A 27,538-nucleotide genomic window follows, 5' to 3' on the forward strand; every position below is an offset into this window, starting at 1 on the left:
ACAAGGAAACGTAAAAGCCATGTTATCCTTGAATTAGGATTTGCAACCTAGGAGTTAATATATATATATATATATATATATATATATATATATATATAAAACCCAATGAAGAACGTAAAAGTATCTACGCGAATTAAGATTTAAAACCATGACTTTTGTTCTTGAATGCCAATTATAGGCAACTTAACGTTATAATGTAAACAATCCCCTTTTAAACAATCTACACATCACTACCGATTCCATGATAAGGTTCTAACCTTTTAATTCTTTGATTCTAACAAATGAGCAATCATACCTTAAACAATTTGGTTGCCTCTTCAATTGTATGTGTTCTAAACTCCGAGTGAAACAATACACCTCCTAGCCTCCTTAGTGGTGAAACCCTTCTTACTATGAAAACCCTAATTTATCTCTTCCTCTACCCTATATTTAGCGCATCAGAGATGTGAGCTTGGTGGGATAGTGGGCTGGAGTTACTAACAAAAAGTACTTATGGCCCATCAATTTATATATATATATATATAATAACCTCAAATAAAGATATGTGAGGTATTAATGGCTGGTGTACTAGGTCCATATGATGTTGATTTGTGGAAAAATATTAGTCAAGGATGGCCTTCTTTTTCTCATCACATTCTATATGATATTGGGGGTGGTTTTAGGGTGACCTTTTGGCATGACTGTTCGTGTGGTGAGACATCTCTTAGAGTCAGTTATCCTGAATTGTTTAGATTTTGCCAAGATAAGGAGGCTAGTGTGGCTAAGCTTATGAAGTCCACTAATGGAGTCCTTTTTTGGGATGTAAGTTTCTTTAGGGGTGTGCATGCTCGAGAATTAAAGGCTATGTCAGGTTTCATGGATACCATATATGGTTCTTTAGTAAGGGGGTTTAGTGATGATAAGATTTGTTGGAAACCTAATAGAGATAAGGGGTTGATGGTTAAGGATTGTTATAGTATTTTAGTGGGCTCTAATGATTACTGTTTTTCTTGGAAAATTATTTGGAAATAGAAGATTCCTTCTCGAGTAGCTTTCTTTGTTTGGAATGTTACTTTAGAGAAATGCTTAACGATTGACAATTTACAAAAAAGGAAGTTTTGAATATTGGATTGGTGCTACATATGCAAGTTTAATGGTGAATCAGTTGACCATCTCTTTCTTCATTGTCCGGTTGCTATAGATCTATGGTCTATGGTGTTTGGTTTATTTGGAGTAAGCTGGGTTATGCCGCAATCTATTGTGGGGCTTCTAGAATGTTGGCAATGCAGGGCTTGATCGTCATTGAAAAGGGTATATATGGTTAATTGTTCCCCATTACTTATTGTGGTGTCTTTGGAGGGAGAGAAATAGTAGGTGTTTTAAAGATAAAGAGAGATTTATACCAGACCTGAAATTATTTTTCTTTAGAATTTTATTGGATTGGTTGGCTGCTATGCAAAACCAATCATTCTTTTCTTTTCTTGATTTCTTAAATTCTTGTAATTTATGTTCTTCAATTGTTTGACCCCTTGTACACTCCCAGTGTACTAGGGCATTCCATTTTTTTAATATTAATAAAACTTATTACTTATTAAAAAAATTTATTAAGAAAATGTCCAACTAGTAAAAAAACCTGGCCTATGCATAAGATTTCTCACTTGGTAGAAGCATAGTTACATATTTATTTAAATACCCAATTAGAGGCCAACTTCTAGGAGTGACAGCTTACCAATGCCAACTATTCTTACCCCGCAAAGCTATAAGCCATGCGATGATATTTATTGAAGAGGAAGACAAATTAAATCCATCTCCAACCGTTGAGTCAAATCCCAAACCCAAGTCAGGCCCATTTGTCACATCTATTGGAAGCCCTGAATCAGTTGGCAAAGAAAGGTGCCCAGTTTCAGGAGGGACTTGAGGAGGTTGACATTGTGTTACAACTGAGTTATTATATGAAACGTACTCCGAGTTGGCCACTCGGTATTATACAGCCTAGGCATTTAAGACAATTAAAATCATAAATTATTCAAATAAAATAAGAAACCATGATTTTTCCTTTTTCTAAGGGAGAAAAATCTATTCCTGAGATTTTAAGTCACTCCTAATGAAATGCTTAGTTCTCCCAAATCCTTAACTCTCAAACGACCTTGAAATTGTACCAAATTTAACAGGGCAATGACTTTATGATTAGATTATATAATTCTAAAATTTCAATTCAGCGATCCACACCTACTCTAACTTCTGAATTTTTTTTTTTTTTTTTTTTTTTTTTGATAGGATGAATTTTTCTTTTATATGTATTCATAATAAATAATGCATTGTTTTGAATTAAGTCTTTTAGCATAAAATCAAAGGGACTATGACCATTCTATGGATCAAACCCTAACTTCCTAGCAACATTCATTCAAGCTATCTATTTTAGAACTAATACCACTGAGCCCCTCCAAAAACCCATAACTAAAATGATTAACTAATTAAAACCAATAATTCTAATCACTATAGGTAATCTCTTGACTATGGCCAAATAGATGTTGATCTTTGTGAGTCTAAAAAAGTAAAGGCATTTGGACTTTATTTGTCCATTAACTTGGTAAATTTAATTTTTTTTCTCTTAGATAATATTGGAATCTCTTTTATTATAACAAAAAATAGAATTCAACAACAATATGATTATAGATTTTGCTTTTTCTTTGGGGTTCTTTGTCACTAGGTTTTATTTCTCTAAATTATGAAATAAGGCCATTTAATTTAGAGAAAGAGAATGGGAAGTGAGAAAGACCCCCAAAGATGCAAATCAAGCAATGCAAAACATAGGAGGAAATTTTCAATGTAAAGATGACGGAATGGAAAATAGTTTCAATGTAAAAATAATACCTGGGCATATTTCTTCGAAATTTAATAAAGAGATTCTCAGTTTCTTTGACTATGGATATGGATTGAAAATGGAGTCATCTTTTTAAAAGGGATTGGCTATTGAAGAAGAAACCAAATCAAACCCATTACCATCAATACCCAAACATAAGTCAACCCATTTGCTATATAAGTATAGGTTGAAGGGTCTTCTGCATCTAAGTCTGTTAAGACATTAGAAGTGGAGCAAGGAGGTAGTGAAGGTGTGAACATAGTGTCTATATCAACATTTTGAGAATTGTGTTGGATGATAACAAAAATTTTGAGGAGGACATCTACATTCTACATGTACCCTCATCCTTGCTATCATAGGAGCGTATTTTCCATTTTCACTTGCCCAATGACTGATTTTACATGAAGAGGCCGTTTGGATTCCACTGAATCCGGCGTCTGCGTTTTACAAGTTTTACGTTTTCCCTTTTTTTTTTCTTTTTTTTTTTTTTTTTTCCGCATTTGTTGACTTTGGGTGACAGAATTTACTGTTATGAACAGTGTATGCACTGTTCACGCACTGTGCATACACTGTTTACGTATTAAAAAATATTAAAAATAGGTCCCACGGCACTATTTACACATTTAAAAATTATTTTGCTACAGTGTTTTCAGTTTTCAGTTTTCAGTTTTCAGTTTCAGCAACAATAAATTCAATCCATACGGACCCGAAATCTCAACATGATTCCTCTCACCTTGCATCAAGTATCCGAATTCCCTCTGTAATTCACTATGAGGTTCTCCGTAAAACAACAAATGATCACACTTTAAATCATATAAATGCACCCCATTCTTGTGTCGTTGCTTATGACCATTTGAAATTTAATAAAAAGATTCTCAGTTTCTTTGACTGTGGATATGGATTGAAAATGGAGTCATCTTTTTAAAAAGAGATTGGCTATTGAAGAAGAGATCAAATCAAACCCATTACCATCAATACCCAAACGTAAGTCAACCCATTTGCTATATAAGTACAGGTTGAAGGGTCTTCTGCATCTAAGTCCGTTAAGACATTAGAAGTGGAGCAAGGAGGTAGTGAAGGTGTGAACATAGTGTCTTCATCAACATTTTGAGAATTGTGTTGGATGATAACGGAATTCTAAGGAGGACATCTGCATTCCACATGTACCCCTATCCTTGCTATCACAAGAGCGTATTTTCCGATTTCACTTGCCCAATGACTGATTTTACATGAAATCTCAACATGATTCCTCTTACCTTGCATCAAGCATCCGAATTCCCTCTGTAGTTCACTATGAGGTTCTCCGTAAAACAACAAATGATCACACTTCAAATCATATAAACGCACCCCATTCTTGTGTCATTGCTTATGACCATTGGTAGAGATGTCAATATCACACACACAATTGATTTTATCATCACAAAGAGAACCTTACTTATTGTTATTAGTGTAACTGTCCTTTAATGGAATTAGATGAAGAGCAACAAAAATGGCAATTGTTGGAAATTTAGCACCAACCCAGAATGATATGGAACTTCCAATGCTGATGATTGATCCAATTTGGAATCTTCTTTCTTGGTACTTTAATATCATATCTCTCCCCAAAATCAAACAGATACGCATCTAGAGTGGGAAAGGACTCATCATAAATTGTGTTGAGCTTGGAGAGGGAAACCTGGGAAGAGCAATCAATCTGATTCGATAATTTGCAATGTGAATGCAAAACCATTAATACGTTGTCTTTCGCACCTAAACATTTCATATTTGTTGAAAGCCTTAAATTTCTTCCAAATTGCAGGAATTTGGAGAAATTAATGCTCAGCAAATCTAGTAAATGTATTTACAAAGGTAACCAAAATTATTTCTATTATTACTTTAAGAGAGAAGGAGAGAGAGTTACCTGAAGGATTAATTTTCTGAATGATTCTGAATTCAACAAGATTAAATTTGATGCATCTACTTGTCTTATATGTCTAGAAGCTTTGGAATTTTCTTAAGGAATTTGCAACCATCAATTTGAAGCCAATTTAATCTATTGAATCTGATAATGCTTTCTCAGAGGTTCAAATCTTCACTCCCTGATAATAAACATTTATTTTAGTGGATGAAGCTAGAAGTCAATTTTTTTTGAAAATTCACCATTGGATAACAATATTTTGAAAAGCCACCATAAGAATTGCACGTTGCTGCTTGTCTACCAATCCCCACATCCTTCAAAAATTTGACATTACCATAAAGGGAGAGTATGCAAAGTTGTTGTAATTTATATATGCTACTTGGAAGATGACACAAATAGAAACTGGAACCTATATCTAATCACTCAAGCCCAGTGAGATTTCCAATTGATGGAGGAAGCTCTGTAATGGTAGTGTATCCCAAACTTAGAAACTTTAAATTTTCCATTTCTTGTGGAATATTGGGGAACCTCTTAATCCTTTTGCAACCTAAAAGATGTAAATATTTAAGAGATTTTATCACGATACAACTTGGAAAAATTTGAAGTTCATTGCAACCTCGGAGGTCCCAGCATTCAAGCTTATCAAGATGTCCAACAGAGTCATGAATCTTGACTAATTTTGTATAGTCACGGAGATCCAAATTTTTTATGTTTGGGGTGGCACTTGATAAGTCAGGTAATTCCCTAATGTATTGATTGTAATTGAAATTCATATATGTCAAGTTTTTGCATTGTATCCTTTGTAGAAAAAGAAAATAAATTTTTTTAACTCCAATTAATGTTATTAAAATATAGTTTAATAAAGTAATAGTAATTTATAAATAAATAAAAATGATTATACCTTGAAAAGCTTGTCCAATATAACCCGACTTTATGGCATGTTGAGTGCAATGAGTTTTTGAGGACGAAAATTGGATGGTAAGGAAGATAAAGTACATCCACGTCATTCAAGTAACCTTAAATCATTGGGATAATAATCAAGAATTCCACAAATTTCTACATTATCAATTATAAGGAATTTGAGATTTTCCACATTTTCAAGACATTTTGCTTCTAATTGCAACTTTGTTGGTTCTGGTGAGCGTAACACTATGCCTCGAATTTTATCTGACCCCTAATTGGACAAAACATTAAATGAATCACATTAGTTAAAAGGAATTCATTAAAAACAAATGCTATGTCAACAATATTTTCACAACACTTTCACAACAAATCATAAGTGGTAGGTTATTATTTGTTGTGAAAATGTTGTGAATATAACACTTCTAAAAAAATGACTATTAATCTTTATCCATAGTAATTGGCTTGAATTTTCTTCCATGTCCAAAAAAAAAAAAAAAAGATCAAATAAAATAAAAATTCATTCAAGATGCCTAATTAAGAAAATGTAAAAGATGAATGAATTCAACTTATACGTTATTTTAAGTTAGAACTTCAAAAGCATCCACATAACACCAATGCCTGCTACGTGTTCCAAGTATTTGTGGTGATTCTTGCAGAACAATTTCCCTACCCATTTGTTGTATCAAGTTATGCATCCATAATTTGTCAAATTGATCAACAATTACAAGACACTTCTCGATAAGTCTTTGAATACCAATATTTGCATGTAAATTTCAAGAATCCAGCATAGCTTTGACATATTCCTTGTCAAGTCCCTTGAAGAAAAATGCAATATCAAGGAAAATAATTTGTTCAACTTGCTCCAATCCTTCATAACTTATTTGGAGTGCATTTTGAATATTTTTGTCGAGAATTTTCTCATATTTTTCTAATGCACTTTCCCAAACAGTACAAGAGCTTCATCATCATCTAGCTCCTTAACCTCATTGGTTGAATAGCCTTTTCCAGAAGTGGCTAGCAAGTGTTTTTCTCTTGTTGTTATAATGATTCTACTTCCAGGAGCAAACAAATCATAATTTCCAAGCAATTTTTCTATTTGGTCCAATTTATCCACATCTTCAAGAACTGTAAAAACCTTCTTTCAGCAAAGGCTTTTATTTATCATATTGGTTCCTTTACATATGTTTCACACCTTCAAATCCTTAATCCCTAATATCTCAAAAAGAAGTTTCTCTTGGAGGCGGATTATGCCTTCATTTGTCTCTGACATCTCTCTAACATGCTCTAGAAAAATTCTTACTTTGAAATGATTAAAAATTTTATTATAAAGAACTTTTGCAATTGTAGTTTTACCCACACAAACATCATTTGATTCTCTATCTAAAAGCAACTGTATGTCCTCTACACGAGAATTTATTCCAACTGGATATTTAGCGACATGTAATGACATTTGATCTAAATTAGACTTTAAGATATCTTCAACTATTATTTGGACAAGTTCAGCTTCACTACAACAGCCATTCACAGAACATTTAACAATGTAACGAGTTAGACTATAGAAAAGAAATAAGAGCATTTACTAAATTAAATGCAAGATGATTAATATGTATATCATAATTGAAGTTTTCCTAAATAAAGTAAGCCACATAGATTGAAGAAATATCATTTTATTCACTTTTTTGGGGTAGCAAATTAGCTTTTGGGATTGAGATCCTCTAGAGTTCCTAGGGTACTCTACTGTATAGAATTCTATTAATTTTAACCATTCATTTATAATAAAAGGTCCAGATTTTTCCATATCATTAATCCACTAACAAATCCCCTAAAATAATGGTTTAAAAAATAACTACTCATAAATGATAATTATTGCCTTACCTCTTTTACCTAAATCAGGTCTCTAAGAAAACGTGAAGTCATCTTCTCCTTCCCCTCTTCATTTTTCAATTTGTTCCACAAATCGTTTTGGTTGTTAATTTCAAAGCATAGATTTGACTAAAATGGGATATTGAAAAGTCATATTTTATGATCCTAAGTGCCAATCATGTACTTGAAAAGAAAAAAAAAAACATGTATATGCTTAATTTTAATAAAATTAATAGAAGACTAAAAAAATTGGAATGAAAACCCAAGTGTCTCTACCATTCATATATGATATATGTATATATATATATATATATATATATATATATATATATGCTTCTTGGTCTATGTGCATAATAATCAATTTTCTAAATAAGAAAATTTATTTGCATTTAATGCTGCAATGTCATAGCCACTATTCGCATTTAAGGTAATAACTATCATTTATGAGTAGTTATTTTTTGAAATCATTATTTTTGTAGATTTGTTAGTGGATTAATGATATGGCAAAATCTAGACCTTTTATTATAAATGAAAGGTTAAGATTAAAAGAACTCTACATGGTAGAGTACCCTAGGAACTCTAGAAGATCTCAATCCTAGCTTTTGGCATGAAGTTGCATGAAAAGTCCGGTTAGATGAGAACTTAATCTTATTGGGATCCCATTACTTTACTATAATACATTAAGTTTTTCTTTTTAATTTTTCTAAATATTATGAGGATGAAATTCCTAATTAATAATTGATAAGATAATCTAATATTAAGTTCTTTTATTTTCATCTTTAATTAACCTGTAGCCAGGGGCGGAGCCAGAGGGGGGCGAGGGGGGGCACCTGCCCCCTCTGACTCCTAAAATATCCTTGCATATGTAGTCCTCTAGTTACTCCCTGGCATTGAGAAAAAAAGAAAAAGAAAAAAAAGGACACCCACTTGAAAGTGACCCAGGAAAAAGAAAGGAAGGAGAAGTTATTCTCAAAGAACAAACCATGTAACCTTTTCACCATTTCACTATTCTCATAAGCAGTTTTTGTCTGTCTTGCACCTATTTCACCACTTTTTCTTTTTTATTTAATATCATTATTTTCACCGTGATATATTTTACAGCATTTTATTATTAAGTGATGCTATAGATATTACAAATTTTACTACTTATGTCTTACAAATTAGCATCTCACCAATCACAAAAAATAATTTCAAACATATATTCATTATATTGTTTAAGTAACACTACTCACATTTTTATTTTACCACATCAATTTGTAAAATTTGTAGTAGCTATGACTATGAATTGGTTATTTTTGTTTATTTATTTTAATACTATGAAATATATTCATATTTTCTTACAATTGTTTTGTTATTATTATTGATTAATATTTTTTAGATTAATTTTACTTTTAATATTGTTTTTTTAATTTTGCCCCCTCTAGACTAAAATTCTAGCTCCGCCACTGCCTGTAGCTAACTAGATTAGTTAGAAGATATGACAAGAAAATAATACTTTCATAATTTAGTTAAATTTAAAGAAAAATAATAACTTTCATAAAAAATAAAAAAAAATAAAAAATTAATGGAAGTTGTTATATAACGAATAAAATTTAATGGTCATCACAAAAACATTAAAACTGTTAAAGAACAACTAAGAGGAGTAGTCACTAGATAAATACCTATTCTTGTAGTCCCAACCAGAAAGATTGGCTGCTTCATGTAGAGCTTCCCTCCATCTTTGTACCTTGTTATCATTAAATTTTTCTTCATGCTTGATCAATGCTTCCCCAAACTTTCCTTTTTGCTTACGAACTTCTGATGGATCCACATTGGAAAAAACTGGTCACACCAATTGGTTATTTTTCTTTCACTCAATAATCTTAGCAAGTTCATCCAAACACTAAGTGAAGGATGCATAGTTTTCAGAAAATATAATTATTGACATTGTTGAGTTCTTAATGGTTTTGAGAAGTTTTGCAGAAATTTCTTCTTCCCTTAGGAGCTTATCATCGATGAAGGTGTGAATACCCCTTTGACACAAAGCCTCATACAAATTACTTATAAAGCCACGACGAGTATCTTCACTTCTAAAACTCAAAGAAAACATGAAAGTTCTTGATTTGGTGGGTGAAAGAGGAAGATGAGGCTCCTTTGCTGGTTACAAGTAGTGTAGTCGATATTGTACCCGTACCGGCCGGTATGTACCGTATTGGTACGTATACCGGTATCAAAACGCCAATGTTTCATACCGGTTTAAATACCGGTATCAAAACACCAATGTTTCATACCGGTTTAAATACCGACCATACCGGTCAATTTTGGGCAATACCGGTCGGTACAGTAAAAAGCTTTTTTTTTTTTTTAGTTTTGTAATTTTTGAATTTTTGTAAGAGCAGAATGATAACTTATTTGCATTAACTTATTAGTATTATTTGTTTTCTTTGTATGCAATGAACAATTAAGCTTTCTATTTTTTATATTGCGTTTTTTTTTTTTTTTTAATTGATGCTAAAGTCTAAAACCATGAATAATTTGTTCTAAATTGAGGTAATGTTTTATGGTAAACTTTTATATTTATTATAATAGACACACACACACACACACACACACACACACACATATATATATATATATATATTTATAAATATAAAAAATAATGGTAAACCCAAAACGGCACACTGGTATTGACTGATATCGAAATATATCGTTTCACTGGTCAAACCGGTACAGCCTCCGATACGAGATTGACTCCCTTGGTTACAAGAGCCATCAGAATTTATGAACAGAGGGATGAGATTATCTGAAACTAAAAGGAGTAAAAGGAAAGCTGTGAAAGAGGTTGTAACTTGTAAATGTAACTGAGGAAAGTGAACCACGAATTAGGATGGGGATCAGTGAATGCAGGCAAGATATCATGGAAGTTTATGAGTGAAACCCAAAATATATCTTTGAACATTATTACAACCATACCTGTCATTGCGGTCTAACATTTCACATTGCAAAATCTACTCCTCATGCGTAAATTAAATCGGCCCTTATAAAAAATTCAACCTTATTGTGAATTCATTTTCTGAGAACAGTAGATAGTTAATTGGATTCAGTAAGTTGAAGTTGAGTTAGTAACATCTATCGAATACTTCCCATATAAGAATTTTTTTTTTTTTTTGAGAAACAAACGCACGCACAAGGGAAAAGGAAATAGGTTCTAACTTCTAACAAACTCCACTCAAAAACCATATAAAAAATGTAAAAAGTTATAATCTATATTACTATAAAGTATAAATTAATGTGATTGATGAATTTTTTAAATATAATAAATGAATATCTAAATTGCTTTAATTGTGGTTGTTGACCATGACACTTCAATATATAAAAATTGTCTAATAATACTAGTGTGTAATCCCATGCATATGCACAGGCACAATTATAAAAAAAATCAAAATTACATAATTTAAATTTTACCTCTTTTTTAAGAAGAGTTTCAAATTATATATGTTTTTAATTCACACATTTTTTAAGCTATAGATTTCCAAAATATGTAATGGTTTCTCATATATATATATTGGATTAATGCTCTTCCGTTTTTGCATCCAATAATTCACTTGCCACAAAAATTAAAAACTTAGATGGATACAGTGACGAAAAATTAGACTCCAATTTAAAATCTAATTAGATTTGGACTCTTTGATTTTTACACTCAATAATTTACTTAGCACAAAATTAAAAATTTAATGAGACATGTGGCACAAACTTGAAAAATCAATCAAAATTTAATTGAATTTTCTCTAAGTTTTTGCTATAATAATAATAATAATAATAATAATACTTTTAATGTCACTCACACCATAAATCCCACCTCTTTTTTTAATGGGCCATGAACTCAACCTTGACTCTGACCCAAACGGTAGATAAAAGTAAAATAGATGTAAAATCTTAAGAGAATCTCATTATATGCCTACAAACAAAGTTCAAAGAGAGGCCCACACGTTTTTAACTTGCATCAATCCCTCATGAATATATCAAAGATTTTCTACGGATTTCCTCTCTTTTCCTTGAGATTTTCCACCATCGATTCTGCTGTAGGCACACTACTTTTTGTCGAAATTTTCACTCTCTCAACTCAATTGGAACTTGGAACTACCATAAAAATAAATAAATAAATAAAAAGCAAAAAACTGAACTTTCATTTTTTTTTCCTTGTAAATAAAATTTTACAATAAATTTAGAGTCACAACACAACATATTTCACAATAAATTTAACAATTATCTAGATAACAACTATGCCATAAACTTTTTATCCTATATCTTGTGAAAAGCATTTCCCAAGCCCGAAGAAATGACGTTTGTGATAGATCAAGGAAATTACCATTTCATGTGTAATTACTTAAAGTAATTAAGGAAATTACCATACCATGTGTAATTACTTAAAGTAATTAATGTCTCGGCCTCTCTTTTCCTTTTCCTTGAGATTCCCCCAAATCAATTCTGCTAAAAGGAACGCACAGTACCTTTCGTTGATAATTTCAAGCCCATTTGGTAATGTTGTTTTAGTAACGTTGTTTAAGTATTATGGAAATACGTGTGAGTGAAAAAGTGTTGTGAAAATACGTATTATGTTGTTTAAACAACGAAAGCTATTGTTTAGACCACACTACCAAAGAGGCCCTCAATCACTTACAACTCAATTGGACCTACCACAAGGAAAAAAGGGAATGTGTGACAACTCTATAGTCTATACTGAATCTAATGATTGTATATGGATACGCCAGCTAAAAAGAGCAAAAGATTAAACTTTGATCCTCTTTTTCTCGTAGATAAAGTTTTATAATAAGTTTATATCACAATATATTTCCTAATAAATCTCACAACTATTTGAGATAATAAGTTACTAATGACAGATAATAAAATAGTGTTAGTAGTGGACTCATGGGAATTAATAATATATATTCTACCAATTCAAAATTTCTGAAATTTAGGGTCTGTTTGGGATCCATTTATTTTGCTGAAATTGAAATCTTTTTGCTAAAAGTACTGTAGATAAAGGTAAAAGTTAGCTGAAATAGTACAGTAAGACCCATGAATAATAGCAAAAATAAGCTGAATAGTAAAACAAGCTGGCAAAATTGAGCCATTGAGCCATGCTAAACGGACACTTATTGTGAAAATTGTGTCGATAAAATTATGCAAAATTTTACGCCTACTAACATGGACACAAATTAGTCCACTTATTGTCATATATGCGTTGAAAGATATAAGCATGCAACACATGAAATGCAATTTTCAAAGCTTCGGTCTTTTTTCTTTTTTTTTTTTTGGGGTGGGGGGGGGGGGGGGGGGGGATATCAGTAGAAAATGTATTTCATCAACAATCAACACTCTGCCTATATCATAATTTTTTTTTTTTTGTTTCATCTAACATCTTGTCTCTGTATGCAATTGCATCTGGATTCTTCTGCAAAATGTCATTTTTAAATGAAAGATGCTCTAGATTATATAGTTTTTTCCTATAGATTTTGTGGTTCTTCTAGGACATCATTTTATATTTTTCCCAATATCAAACAAAAGAAGATGAGTGAGCCTGGGATACCCTCTTGCTCGCAATCCTACAAAGTTTAAAGAGAGGTCCATCACATTTTTTACTTTTCTGGAAAGGTTTTTTTTTTTTTTTTTTGGTAAATAAAAAAATGGGTAGAGAGGAGCAACCAATGTGACTTCCCTAAAGAGAGAGAAGAATGAAAGAAAGGTAATAAAAAATTACTTTACTATTTTATCTTTATAAATTATAAGTTAATAATTAATTATGAGAATAAAAAGTAATTTCACAAAAAATATTTAAAAATTTTCAATGTTTACATAAGAGTAATTTTGTAGATTTGGAAGGAAAGTAAAAAAATATAAAATTGGTGTAAACCATAAAACCCATTTATCTTCACATTTTTTTTTCTCTCATCTCCCTTCTTATAACCAAACAAAGGAAAAAGGAATTCTTTCTCCTCTGTTCTATCTCATTCCCTCTAACGCGTTTTGGCTGCAACTCACTACTTTTTCTCAACAATTTATAATTGATCATGTTAGAATTATGGGGAAAAAAATTCATAGATACAAAATTTGTTGCCCAAATTTTCACCTTCCTTGAGATTCACAAAATCAATTTTGCCAAAAAGGAAATGAGTTAAAAGTTTGTTCAAAGAATTGGTCCCTATAGTCTATAGATTTACTTTATATCAATATGTCAGCTAAAAAGAAAAAAAAAAATCTTTGATCTTTTTTCTTCCTTGTAAATAAATTTTTATAGAAAATCTTATTATACACTTTCTATTGCATATTCCATACACACTGCCTTTTGAAATTGTATTTTCAAAACACATTATCAAATAAAATGTGTTTTGAAAATACAGTTACTCAAAACTTTATACCTCCTCGTTAACACGAACACAGATAAGTCCATTTACATGCATGCAAAATATATATGAGATGCAGAGCTAAAGCATCAATCTATTTTTGTTTTGGAAAAACAATCAATTGAGAATGCATTTCATCAACAATCAACACAATCAAAATACTTTGGCAAATTCTGCCTATATATGTCATAGACTCATAAACTTTGTATCCTATATTTTGTCAAAGCATGTTCCAGGCAGAAAAAAAAATGAGGTTTGTGATAGATTATGTCAATTACCATCACCATGCGCCCAGCAAAAACAAGTTGAGTTCTTTTTCTCTTATTTATATTTAAAAATTTTAACAAGGTGTTAGGTTCTAAAGTTTAGGACTTTATGTATTTAGAACTCTAATTTGTATTGTTGGCAAACCATGATCAAAACAATGTGTTTAGAAGTGTTTAAAGCTAGCTCAAAGTTGTATGTCAATGTAAATTTGGAATCGAGTTTAAAGCAGGAAGCACTGTGGCTTTCGGCCTGGCTCGATCGATCGAAGCTTAGGCTCAACAGATCGAAGCTCGGGCAGATCGCTTTTCTCCAGAATTTTCCAACTCAGCCCTAGTTGTTTTAAAACGTTTTTAGGGTTTCTTATTTGTCCTAAGTATAAAAGGCAAACCCTAGCCACGTTTTAGTGTTGCTCATATTGCGGTTTGTGTAAATCTCTTGTGAGATCTAGAGGAGTTTTCCTTTACACAAACTTAGGGTTTTCAAGGAGGAGATATTTTCTACACCTTGATGATCAATTCAGTTGCTATCATTAAAGCTTAAAGAATACACAAGCGGGGGTGCTTGTAGTTGGTGGGAATTCAAGAAAGAAGGAGTCCGTGGATTCGGAGCTTGCACGTTGTCGTGTCAGTAAGTTCTACTGGTTGGTAGCATTAGGAATTCAAGCGGGGGTGCTTGTAAGTCCTTTTGTATGAACTTCGATTCTTTCAAGATAGTGAATACAAGTTTACCTTGAGGATAGCTAGGTCAAATCCTCCCCAGGTTTTTACCGGTTTGGTTTCCTGGGTGATCATATCGTGTGTTATTTATTTTCCGCTACTTTGCATGATTTGATCTTTATTATTGTGATAACCTAGATTTGTTTAATTGGACTAAGTAACAACTTGGCTAATTACCTAGGTTTAATCAATTGTTTAAGGGGTCTAAAAACTGTCAAGTGGTATCAGAGCGGGTAGCTCTTTTATTGTTGATCCTTTGATCACTGAGCTGATCCTTGACCCCTGTTGTCATGGAACACGGACACTCTCTAGTTATTCCTCCTCACTTTGATGGGAATAATTATGCTTACTGGAAAATAAGGATGAAAGCTTTCCTGAAATCCATTGATGAGAGGGTGTGAAACTCCGTTGAATACGAATGGGAGAAGCCCACTACTCCTGTTAGTGAATGGCAAACTTCTCAGAAAGAAGCAGCTTCGTTTAATAGCAAGGCTATGAATGCGATTTTTAACGCTGTTTCTATGCAGGAATTTAAGAGAATCTCGAATATGAGATTGCTCATACTGCTTGGAATATCCTCCAGACTGTGTATGAAGGCACAAAGGCTGTCAAAATAAATAAATTGCAGCAATTGACTTCTAAATTTGAAAGCATTAGGATGTCTGATGATGAATCTTTTGATGAATTCTATGCTAAACTAAATGATATTGTTAATTCTGCTTTTAACTTGGGTGAAATCTATGATCAACCTAAAATTGTTAGGAAGATTCTTAGATCTTTGACTGAAGACTTTAGACCCAAGGTGACTGCCATTACTGAAAGTAAGGATGTGGACTCCATCCCTGTTGATGAGCTTGTAGGATCTCTTCAATCCTATGAGTTGGATCTACCCAAAACTACCAAATCCAAATCAATGGCTCTTAAGTCAGTTGATGATGTTGATAATGGTGGATTTGATGATGAGCTCTCTGCTACAGAGATTGCCTATCTTGCCAAGAACTTTAGAAACTTTCTCAAGAATAAAAATAGAAAGGCAAAAGGCACAAACACTACTGAACTTAGAAATTTTAGGAAGCATGATCCCACTAAGGTTAATAACAATGATAAACCTAGAGAAAGAGTAGGTCAATCTTCCAATAATTCTTTGGGCTCTCAATGTTTTGGATATCAAAGGTATGGACACATGAAATCTAAATGTCCAACCTATTTGAAGTCTATGGGTAAGGCTATGGCTGTAACCCTTAGTGATGGTGAAGTTTCTGATCATAAGTCTGATTGTGATGAGGATGGAAACTTCATTGCTTTCACTGCTACTGCTGTAGTTGATGAGAGCGTATCTGTTGAAGAGAACCTTTCTGATGAGGAACTCTCTGAAGATGCAGATCTTCAAGAGGCCTATAACAAACTTTGCAAAGTTGCTACAAAGGATGCTATGAATGTTGAACTTGGCCTAAAGAAAATTAAATCTCTTGAGCTTGAAAAGAAAAATTTGCTTGTTAAATTGGTTGATGCTAATGATCTTTTGAACAATGTGAAAACTGAAAACATGCTTTTGCTTGATAAAGTTAAATCTTTGGAACTTGATTTATCTGTTGCTAGATCTGCTAGTTCTAAACTTGATCAAATGCTGAGTGTTCAAAAATCATCTTCTGACAAAACTGGTTTAGGTTATGTTGATAGCATCTGTGTGTCCGCTCCCCATTCCACTAAGTTTGTTCCTTCATCTTCTTCTTCTGAACCTTCAGTGAGTGAGACTGTCAAACCCTCTGTGAGTGAGGTTGCTAAACCCTTAGAAGGTTCATCATCTAGGAAGATTAGGGTTGATCTGAAAGAATCTAAGCCTAAGAAGCCTACCCTATCTAAGGACAAGACACATGATAAACCTGCATGGGTTTGTCACTTTTGTGGAAAGACTAGACACATACGTCCAAATTGCTACAAGCTGCAAGCTGCAAAGAGAGCAAACAAACCAAAAGTACCTGTGCCTCAAGCACTTAATCCTATGGTACTTATTGGTGATTTGGTAAAGGCTTTAAACCTTTATTCCAATCCTGGAGTTGGTAATTATTCTCAAGTGAATAAGAACTCCAATGCTCGTGGTGCATTTAAAAAGTTTTGGATGCAAAAGACTCGACCTAACTGAGTCTTTCTAACATGGTCCTTATGCTTCATTGCTCTACCCTTTTGTGACCATTATTCTTTGGTTGTTTTTTTTTTTTTTTTTTTTTTTTTTTTTTTTTGTCTCTAGGATTTGCATAGCATAACATTCATGCATTTCATTCTAGGTGTTTTTTTTTTTTTTTTATTAAAAAAAAAAAAAAAAAAAAAAAAAAAGGAAAAGGAAGCACATTTTGTTTTTGCACTATTCTTCTTGGTTTTTAAAGAACAATGTTGGTCAATTTATTTTCACATAACATGTTTTTTGTACCTTGTTTAGCTTTGATGAGCTTATTTATTGCACTCTACTAGTTGAAGATTTGTAGTGCATGTTGTGTGGGAAAGATGTGTATGGTTTTTGATTACTATGTCTTAATCTTGAAGTCACATGTTTTTAAATGTTGGACTTGAACTTTTAGAGAAAGGCATAAATAACCATCTCACCACTGTTCACTAGCCAATCATGAACACCTTAGTGCATATCATAAGATTTTGTGCTCGAGAAAGTGTAGCACATGCACAAAAAGAACATAAGATGAAGCCTCGGTAAAAGTGCTTAATTCTTAAAATCTAATTGGTGTGTACTATTAGGCTTGATGCCAAACTCACATAACTTAAAATTGGAATGTATATTATGAGGCATAAATACAAAAAAAAAAAAAAAACTTACATGATTGCAAGCTTATGATCTAGGAGATGTGGGAGCTATATGATGTAACTCTTTAGGTGATAGTCTCTTTTAAATTCTTTGTGATGAATTGTGTAGACTTTGTGATTGATTGCTATTCACATATCACCTCACATGTATCTCAAGTCTTTGCTAGTCGCACACACTACACAAGTTACTCTTTGCTAAACATTGTACATGTTATTGTGTGTGTTTATGGTCTGACCAACCAAGTTTTTGCAATCACTTTGAATTATGTGCAAACTAAATTTGTTGCTTGAAAATTTGTGGAGAATGCAAAATTTTGTTTTTGGGAATATTGGGCTTAAAATTCTTGTTTGGAAAATCATATCATCTCATTCTCATGCATTTTTGTTCTTAAATTTCAATGCTTTGAGTTAAATCAACTTGTTTTTCAAAAATTGTGTTTTTCCTGAAAAATATGGTGAGCCTCTGCCTGATTCGATCGGTCCATTCTGTTTTTCGACCGATCGAAATATTTAATATTTTTTAAAATTTAAGAGAGGGAGTCTCTGTTTGTTTCGACTAGTCGAGGCTGATTTTCGACCGATCGAAACTCGTATATCAGGTTTTTTTAAAAAGCAGAATTGGACTTTTTCAAAGTCACAATTCAAACTTTTTCTTGCTTTTCTTTCTCTCCGCGTTGGCTCTTGGCTCCACCAGTCAATTTTTGTCGTTTTCCTTCAAGATTTATGCAAGGTTTTTGTCCTTGGAAGCCGGTAAGACCCTTTTGCCCTTCTTTTTCAAGTTTATTTCTTGATTTCATGCATTTTTCATGCATTATCATGGGTATTTTCGGCATCTTCAAAATTATTGGGGTTTTTGATGATTCAAGCCAATTCTTGTGTAATTGATCAATGGGTTTTTGTGCCATGATATTATATTGATGTTCCCTATAGTTTAATTTGATCAATTTTGTGGTTTTTGAAAAATTGAAAATTCTAGGGTTTTGAATTTGTTCCGAATTGGGGATTTTGTCAAATTGGCTTAAATTGATGAAATTGGCTTATCCAATTGATGTATTTGGTCATTATTTTTGTTATTATATCTTGTGTAATGATCAATTCTTCAATTTTTTTAAATTGATCAAGTGGTTTTTATATTTTGGGGTTTTTTGTGCTAAAAACCTTAATGTGCAAGCCAATTGTGTAATTTGAACCTTTGTGACTTAATTCACTGCATTAGAACATGCATCATGACATTTAAACTTATTCATGCATCATATAGATTTTGTTTCTATATTTTGTTTTTGTGCTAACTTGCAGTCAGCCCTTGGTTTTTGGTTTTGTGGTTTTTTGTTCTTTCGCTCTGTGTTTTGATCCTTATCTTAGCACCATGCCTAGGAAAACTAGAGCTCATAGGACCACTTCCACTTCCTCTGAGTCTCCACCTAGAGTAGAGCTGTTTAAGAATGATAAGTGTAGAGAAGCCTATGACATCTTGAATTGTAGGCGTAAGATCTGGTCTGAGCGAGCTGTTGTGTTAGATGCGCTTGATCCGGCCATTAGGGCCAATTTTGAGTCTAGGAGTTGGTTGCCTCTTGTAGAGATAGATCATCCACCTCCGACTGCCCTGATTAGAGAGTTCTACTCAAACCTCTCTTGCCACATCTATGATTCCAACACCCTTGTTAGGAGTTGGACACAAGGTGTAGAGTTCACCATTACCCCTCGGGTAGTGGTTGAGGCTCTTGGGGTGCCGGTTGTTCGGGATGCTGACTATCCCTATGATGAGTCACCCTCTTTAGATGTTGTCATGTCTTACATCACTAGGTCATCTATCTAGTGGGGTTCTGATCCTCGGATCACGTCCGCTGAGTTTACCGAGACTGCCTATCTCTTCTTTAGGATTGCGTGTCATTCCTTGTGGCCTATCTCTCACTTCCACACCATCCCTTTAGAGCGATGTGTGTTTTTGTATGCATTTGCTTCTGGAGCATCCATCAGTTTTCCTCACTTGTTCCTTCGTTCTTTGAACGAGGTTCATAGGAGTTCTGCCGTAGGGTATGCGCTGATTCATCCTATTTTCATTCATAGGATTCTGCTCTATTTAGGTCTAGATGGTTTTCTGTCGAGTGAGCCTGTTCATGTGATAGCTCCCATAGGTGCCACTTTTCTTCGTCAGAGGGCTGCTCAGTTGAGAGTTCCTCCTTCTCGTTCTAGAAGTGCGTCATCTAGTAGTGTTCCCCCTCCTCCCTCTTCTATAGGTACAGCTGCTGTTGAGACTTCAGGTGCTGTTGCTGATGCTGATGCTGCTGTTCCTCCACCGATTGCTTCGGATGATTCCAACATCCGTCGCACATTGGATCATGTCTTGACCGTTCAGGCGGCTCAAGGACAGATTTTGGTGGATGTACTTGATGAGATTTGTGTCTTGCGTGCGGAGTTGGCACAGTTTAGACCACCTCCCTTTTGATGATGGATATCTTGTTTGCCCTTTGGCATTCCGTCACAAAAAGGGGGAGTACTTGTAGGTTTTTGTTTTCAGGGGGAGACTATTTGTTTTTGGTTGGAGCTTGTGGAGTTTTAGATTGTATCTAGGTGCTTCACTGTGTACTTAACATTTTTAGCTCTTACCTTGTTTTTGATGGAATATTCATGTTAAGGGGAGTTTTATGTTTTTGTTGGTACTTTATTTGTTTCTTGTTTCAAACTGCTTATTGATTTATATTTATGAGTTATTCATTGATATATGTTTTTATTTGTGTGTTGTTTGAAATCAAGAAGTTATTTTGTTTACTTGTATTATTTCCACACATGCGGTTATGCATTTTGTTTAGTGTTTCGGGAAATATACAGGTTGATTCAATTGAGCTGCTGTCTACACTTACAACTGGTGGATAGTAGTTAGGACTGAATTTGGTTTATGGGCATTATTTTGTAAAGGGCTTTTCATTTTGTAAACTTTGAGCTTCTGAGTTGTGTTTTGTCACAGATTGCCAAAGGGGGAGTTTGTTAGGTTCTAAAGTTTAGGACTTTATGTATTTAGAACTCTAATTTGTATTGTTGGCAAACCATGATCAAAACAATGTGTTTAGAAGTGTTTAAAGCTAGCTCAGAGTTTTATGTCAATGTAAAGTTGGAATCGAGTTTAAAGCAGGAAGCACTGTGGCTTTCGGCCTGGCTCGATCGATCGAAGCTTAGGCTCGACCGATCGAAACTCAGGCAGATCGCTTTTCTGCAGAATTTTCCAACTCAGTCCTAGTTGTTTTAAAACGTTTTTAGGGTTTCTTATTTGTCCTAAGTATAAAAGGCAAACCCTAACCACGTTTTAGTGTTGCTCATATTGCGGTTTGTGTAAATCTCTTGTGAGATCTAGAGGAGCTTTCCTTTACACAAACTTAGGGTTTTCAAGGAGGAGATATTTTCTACACCTTAATGATCAATTCAGTTGCTGCCATTAAAGCTTAAAGAATACACAAGCGGGGGTGCTTGTAGCTGGTGGGAATCCAAGAAAGAAGGAGTCTGTGGATTCGGAGCTTGCACGTGGTCGTGTCAGTAAGTTCTACTGGTTGGTAGCATTAGGAAGTCAAGCGGGGGTGCTTGTAAGTCCTTTTGTATGAACTTCGATTCTTTCAAGATAGTGGATTCAAGTTTACCTTGAGGATAGCTAGGTCAAGTCCTCCCCAGGTTTTTACCGATTTGGTTTCCTGGGTGATCATATCGTTTGTTATTTATTTTCCGCTGCTTTGCATAATTTGATCTTTATTATTGTGATAACCTAAATTTGTTTAATTGGACTAAGTAACAACTTGGCTAATTACCTAGGTTTAATCAATTGTTTAAGGGGTCTAAAAACTGTCACAAGGAAATCATATGGGAAATTGCATTGAAAAATGCCTTTACATTGATTTTGGATCTGATTAACATTGACAAAACTCCACCCAAAAAAAAAAAGAAAAAAAATACCAAAATTATATCTCACATAAACAAGCGAAATAGATGCTACTGTCGAAGCTTTTTCAATAACCACTTCCACCATGATCTCCATGGCCACGAACATTTTGGTATTTCTCTCATCTTCTAAAAGTTCACAAGCCTCCAAGAAGAGCTCATCATCCATGTCTTTGAAGTGCTGCAACTATACAGTCTATTGAACCATTTAGTCTTGTCCTCACTCTACCCAAATACTACTTTTTTACTATACATGGCTTCCCCTAGCTCAACCGCCTCTTGTATCTCTTAATTTCTTGATGGTTCTCTACACTTTTTATATAAATGCTGAGGTTGACAAAAGTTGCAGATTTACAAATTCCCTAGCTGAAGATTAAATAGCTCCAATTTTTTTATATCATCAATCCCCAAATATCCCAAGCTGGGTGTTATTAATTATTATCAAACTACGTGTCGCACTCATTACTTCCTAAATGATCCGTGTCGTTTACATAGAAATCAGCATTGGTTCCGCATACTACAGGTCCATGAATATTTATTTATGGTTTGGTTAAGTCTGACACATGTCAGACTTATATTGGATAATTAGTAGAGTTAGTTAGAAACTGATTTATGGTTTCATAATTCAGTTATTACTGTTCATTGTGCAACGCCATTCATTTCTGCCTTTCTGGTATATAAACTCTACCGTATCCCTAATTCCGTAATTTACCATAATGAGAACACAGCCATAACTTTCACTCTCATTTTATTTCGTCTACTTCAATTTCTCTCTCATCCCCAACTTCTCCTTTTTTTTTTCTTTTTTTGAGGAAATCATCCCCAACTCAGCATCACTCAATTTTTCAGATATATATTATAGCTTCCCATGAGACCTTCCTTTGTTAAGTGCTCTCTCTCTCAGTTATGTGAAACCAAAAAAAAATATATAGTTTACATCATTAAAAAATCACTTTATCTATTTTACATGATCGATTTTATAACACACTATACAACTGTTCTTCATTTTTAGGTTCATCATATTAAAATAATACTTTTTTTCTTGCTCACAGAAATTTTTATTTTTTTATTTCCCTTCTCACAGACAAATCACCCATCACAATAGTTCATTTTCTATGTTAGCATTTCAAAAGTGCGCGACAAGTAACTTTTTAAACTTTTTAGAAACCATACTTATGCTTTAATTTTACATTGCAATATCATGGAAGTTTTTGTGTTAAAAGTTCAACCTTATATTCATGTGTTGAGAATATAGTAAGGAGTAAATAGCTAACTTCTTATCAGTACTATTTTTTTTTTCTTTTCTAGAAATTATTGTTTTCAGTATTTTATTAGTCAATCTGAGTTTTTTTTCCTTTTTTTTTTTTTTTTGAACTAGAAAATTTTATTAAAAAATAGATAAAATAACAAAGGAGAAAACAAAAAATAGGGAAGGATTCACAAATGTCTCTCTTTGTTTTTTTGTTTTTTTTTTAATATTTTTATTTAGCAATGTGGGTACGACAATTTTGTGCCTTCTCTCCACACTTTCTTTGGGCTTTCTCCAACATTTTTTTTTGGTCGGGCTAAATTGTACTAACCCATTAGTATATAAGACAGTTCCAATGTTTATGCTTTATTTTAAAAGAAAATAATGCCCCCTTTTTTTATTTATTTTTTTAAAAAAATTTTATTTGTTTATATTATATCCAAACCCACACTAAATTAACCTTAATAGTTAATATCCACGAGACTTTGTTAATTAGTTATTTTATATTTTTATTATTCAAATTGTTGTGTAATTTGTTCTTTTGGCTTATAAAAATGACATCTATTGCCTCTTGATATAAGGATAAACTGCTTAGCTCATAGGGGTAAAAAGCCCCTAGATTATTTGATAACTGGTTCTGACGGTCAATTGCCCATAGGAGTTTGATTAACAATGAAGATTGTTATATAGTATGTATGTGACATGTAACTAATCTGAGTGGAGTTCTTCTATGTCATAAAAAAAATGACATCTACTTATAAAGAGTTCTATCCAACTCAATAGCAGCCTTGACCATCCAAAAATTATCTTAGAATGATGATTGATTGAGTATAAAATAACTTTTAATAATTTATGTTATTTTTCCTTTCTTAGTTGAATTAGGATTTTGCTAGCTTTCTAGTTGAATCAAGATTTAGATGATGCTCTTTCCTTTTACCTGGTTGAATTTGGATTTTTTTTTTCCTTCCACTAATAGAAAATAGAAATAGGACTATTATATATTTTTCTAAAAGTAGTAGGAGAAAGTCTCTTCTTATAAATACTTTTTAGAATGAGGTGGTGATTATTATTTTCACAATTTCAATGTAATAAATAATAATAGTACCTGGGTATATTTCTTCAAATTTTAGTTAAGAGATAAATCAATCGTTGTCTACAGAGTGATGGGCCACTGAAGAAAAACCCAAATTAAAACCATCATCCTCCCTTTGAGTCAATACCCAAATTCAGCCAACCCAAACTTAAGTCAGACCAATCTGCCATATCCATTGGAAGCCCTGAATCAGATTGCTGAAAAAGGTGCCTAGTGTCATTAGTTACATAGGAAAGTTATGAAAATTCTATATTATTAGCCTTCTTAAAGTGGTAATTATTCTATCCATGAAATAGAATAATCAAACCAAAAATTTAGAGCAAGCCAAATCAATGTTTGATATGGTTGAAATTGAAAGAAACCAGACAAATGGATCAATTTGAGTAAAAGCATTCCCATTTCAACTTAAACGCATATCATTACTTACATCACCACCACCATTAGGATCAATGTTAACTCTGGTTACCACAGTTAAATTTGCTATTTGGTTAAGTTGAAGCCTTTAAATGAGGTGGAATGTTGTAGACCTTAGATTTGTTTTAGACAATCCTAACTCTTAACTAGACACTCTCAATTTCAACTGAAATGGTAAATATCCAAATCTGTGGAAGAGAGGACCCACAATTTTGTGCCTTATCTCCACACTTTCTTTGGGCTTTCTCTAACATTTTTTTTAGTGGAGCTAAATTGTACTAACCCATTAGTATGTATGACAGTTTCGATGTTTCCGCTTTATTTCAAAAGAAAATGATGCCCCCTTTTATTTATTTATTTATTTGTTTGTTTATTGTAAATTTATTTATTTATTTTGTATTAAAACCCACACTAAATTACCTTTAATAGTTAATACCCACCAGACTTTGTTAATCAGTCATTTTATATTTTTATTATTCAAATTGTTATATAATTTGTTCCTTTGACTTATAAAAAATGGTCATCTATTGCCTGTTGGATATAAGGATAAACTGCTTAGCTCAGTAGAGGTGAAAAGCCCCTGGATTATTTGGTAACTGGTTCTAACATGTGGGGTTAGTTGTTCATAGGATTTAATTAACAATAAGAATTGTTATATAGTATGCTTTGCGACATATAACTAATCTAAAGTGAAGTTCTTCTATGTCATTAAAAAAATGACATCTATTTATATAGAGTTCTATCCAACTCAATGGAGGCCTTGACCATCCGAAGTCTTAGAATGCCAATTGATTGAGCATAAAATAATTTTTAATAGTTTATGTTATTTCTCCTTTCTTAGTTGATTAGGATTTTGCTTGCTTTCTAGTTGAATCAAGATTTAGATGATGCTCTTTCCTTTTCCTGGCTGAATTTGGATTTTTTTTTTTCTCCCTTTTTAGAGTAGAAAATAGAAATAGGACTTTATTATTTATTTTTCTAAAAGTAATAGGAGAAAGTCTCTTCTTATAAATACTTTATAGAATGAGCTGTTGATTATTAAGTCCTTATTAATAAAAGTCTCTTTTAAGAGGTTCATTCCCTCTATTATTTTGTCCACTAACCTTGTTTTCTTCAAAATTTAGGTTTTGTGACAGAGTTGTAGATTGTAATTATTATGTGTAACAAATTCTGCTTTTAGAGATCTAATCTACATCAGTTAGTATTAAAGTCACGTTAGGCTACATCAGACAATCTTATAAGACCACTCTCTCCCCGCATGTGTGCATTGCATGAGATACCACCCCCTACCACCAACCATTATCAAAAGAACTGTGAATACAATCAACATTGTTTTGTGCAACACAACATTTACTAAAGTTACCATTTAAAAATAAAATAAAATAAAACTTGCTAAGTCACCAATAATTCTAGCACCCAATCCACCGTCATCATGTTTACTACTTGAGCTAGGATAGAAACCGACACAATGTTTATGAATCTCAAAGGATTTGGATTAGGATAAAAATGGCACAATTTTGATGATATACAATGTGGCATAATTAAAAGGATACAATTTTTCAAATCCATGATGATAAACGATATACCGTTTTTCATATTAGAACACTTTGCACATTTAGGGCCACTCCCAGAACGTTTGGGTTGTTCATGGCCCAAATCTAAATGCAAAATGCAAAATTCTGGAAAGGGCAAGCAAATTATTTGTATTGGGCTCAAACAACACCATCATTGCCACTTCATCATGAATTATGAAGGACAGATTATTACTCAAAGTATTACCTCAGAGTTAGGAGCTCCTCTACTTAATAGAACCCTAGGTTAACTAAGCTGCTCCCTGATCTTGCTCTTGCTCTTATTATTGTAAATCCATCCAAATCTACCTTCGAACGAGTAGTCTGATAGGAAATGACATACAATTAATCTTTTGATGATTTCACAATTTATGATTGTAAGGTGCTCTAAAAGTCAATTACTGTCAAACAATGTGTTAAAAGGGAGAATTGGTAACTTTATATTCTTGGTTTGAAGCTTATAAGCATAAGCCCAAACCCATCAATAAAAAGTACCTGTATTTGGAAATGATAGACATTTTTTTTTCAATAGTTGTGCACACCCTAATAGGCCTCTCCGGTCTTTGTTCTTGAGGTTGCTAAGCTTGAGTTGTTTCGAAAGCACTTGAGTACCTTCAAAAGAGACTTAGAGAGCATTAGGACAGATTGCATAGAGCTTTGGGTCATTTCTACAAGTGCAGAGTGCTTAAGTAATTCACTCTTTAGACACTATATTAGAAAGTAAGGTCAATAACATTTTGCCTTCTGGGGTTATACCAACTAATAAGCTTCCCAACTCCTCCCCAATACTCGCATATGTTTTGAGCCGTTTGACTACACATGGCTTCTCCTCCAATACCAGTAACTTTTCCTTGATGGTTCTCTGAACTTTTTGAGAACATGCTGAGGACTATGAAGTTGCAGATTTTTTTTTTTTTTTTCCTCAGATAATATTTTTGAACTCTGCAGATGTATATTGCATATCCTCAAATATCACAATCCCCATCTGAAGGACACCATTGTTGATCTTCAATTTTATGTCCAGTCAACTTGACCTACCATTTTGACATTTAATACCAGAAATCAAGCCCAAATCACAAATCTAAGATGCAATGTCTGTATGCAATTGCATCTGGATGCTCTAACAAAATGAAATTTTTAAGTGAAAGCTACATAAAACTTTCCAGTTCAATGTTGAACAGTGAACAATAAATATGATTATGTTATGCACCCGTTGTTACCCACTAACACCCAGTTTACTTCAAGAAGACAGTATTAACATCATTTCATCAAGGGAAAATATACAAGTGTGTAAGAACCAAGTACAAGAATTCTGGGCCTTAGATCACTTGGGCTCACAATTTATTTGTAGTGGGTTTAAGGATTTCCTACAATGGGTCGTTCTCGGCAGAGGGACTCAAAGCAACACTCAGTAGATACTCTCTCCTTGACTATTTTCTCTCAATTTTTCTGAACCCCTTCTTCTCCCAACTTTCTTCTATTTATAGCCAAGGTTAGTGGGGAGATCATGATTACAGTCACCGTTAGTGCTATTGAAGGTCCAGTATTATCTGGTTAAAGTGGTTGTTTAGGTGAAAGGGCGGTGCAGCATTTATGATCTTG

At 33.1% G+C, this 27,538-nt stretch overlaps 2 protein-coding genes across 4 annotated transcripts in view; both read right to left on the minus strand.

Moving 5' to 3' along the window:
- The window catches only part of LOC126717097 (disease resistance protein RUN1-like), a 98,811-nt gene that overhangs the window by 37,993 nt on the left and 33,280 nt on the right, over nt 1–27,538 (minus strand). The gene's annotated exons all lie outside the window — the stretch shown is intronic.
- LOC126719262 (disease resistance protein RUN1-like) lies at nt 5,159–10,464 on the minus strand. Its single transcript, XM_050421835.1, has 7 exons — nt 10,458–10,464; nt 9,167–9,326; nt 6,835–7,150; nt 6,595–6,777; nt 5,756–5,913; nt 5,356–5,483; nt 5,159–5,286 (listed from the first exon to the last, which is right to left on the minus strand). The coding sequence occupies exons 1-7, from the start codon at nt 10,462–10,464 to the stop codon at nt 5,159–5,161; spliced, it is 1,080 nt and encodes a 359-aa protein (XP_050277792.1).

Source organism: Quercus robur, chromosome 3 (genome assembly GCF_932294415.1).
Source record: "Quercus robur chromosome 3, dhQueRobu3.1, whole genome shotgun sequence".
NCBI lineage: Eukaryota > Viridiplantae > Streptophyta > Magnoliopsida > Fagales > Fagaceae > Quercus > Quercus robur.

Coding starts and splice junctions, on each gene's coding strand:
- LOC126719262 (XM_050421835.1), bottom strand. Junction 6,778..6,834: donor TAGGGATTAAGGATTTGAAG/GTGTGAAACATA, acceptor TGCTGAAAGAAG/GTTTTTACAGTTCTTGAAGA. Junction 5,287..5,355: donor TGAATGCTGGGACCTCCGAG/GTTGCAATGAAC, acceptor TACATCTTTTAG/GTTGCAAAAGGATTAAGAGG.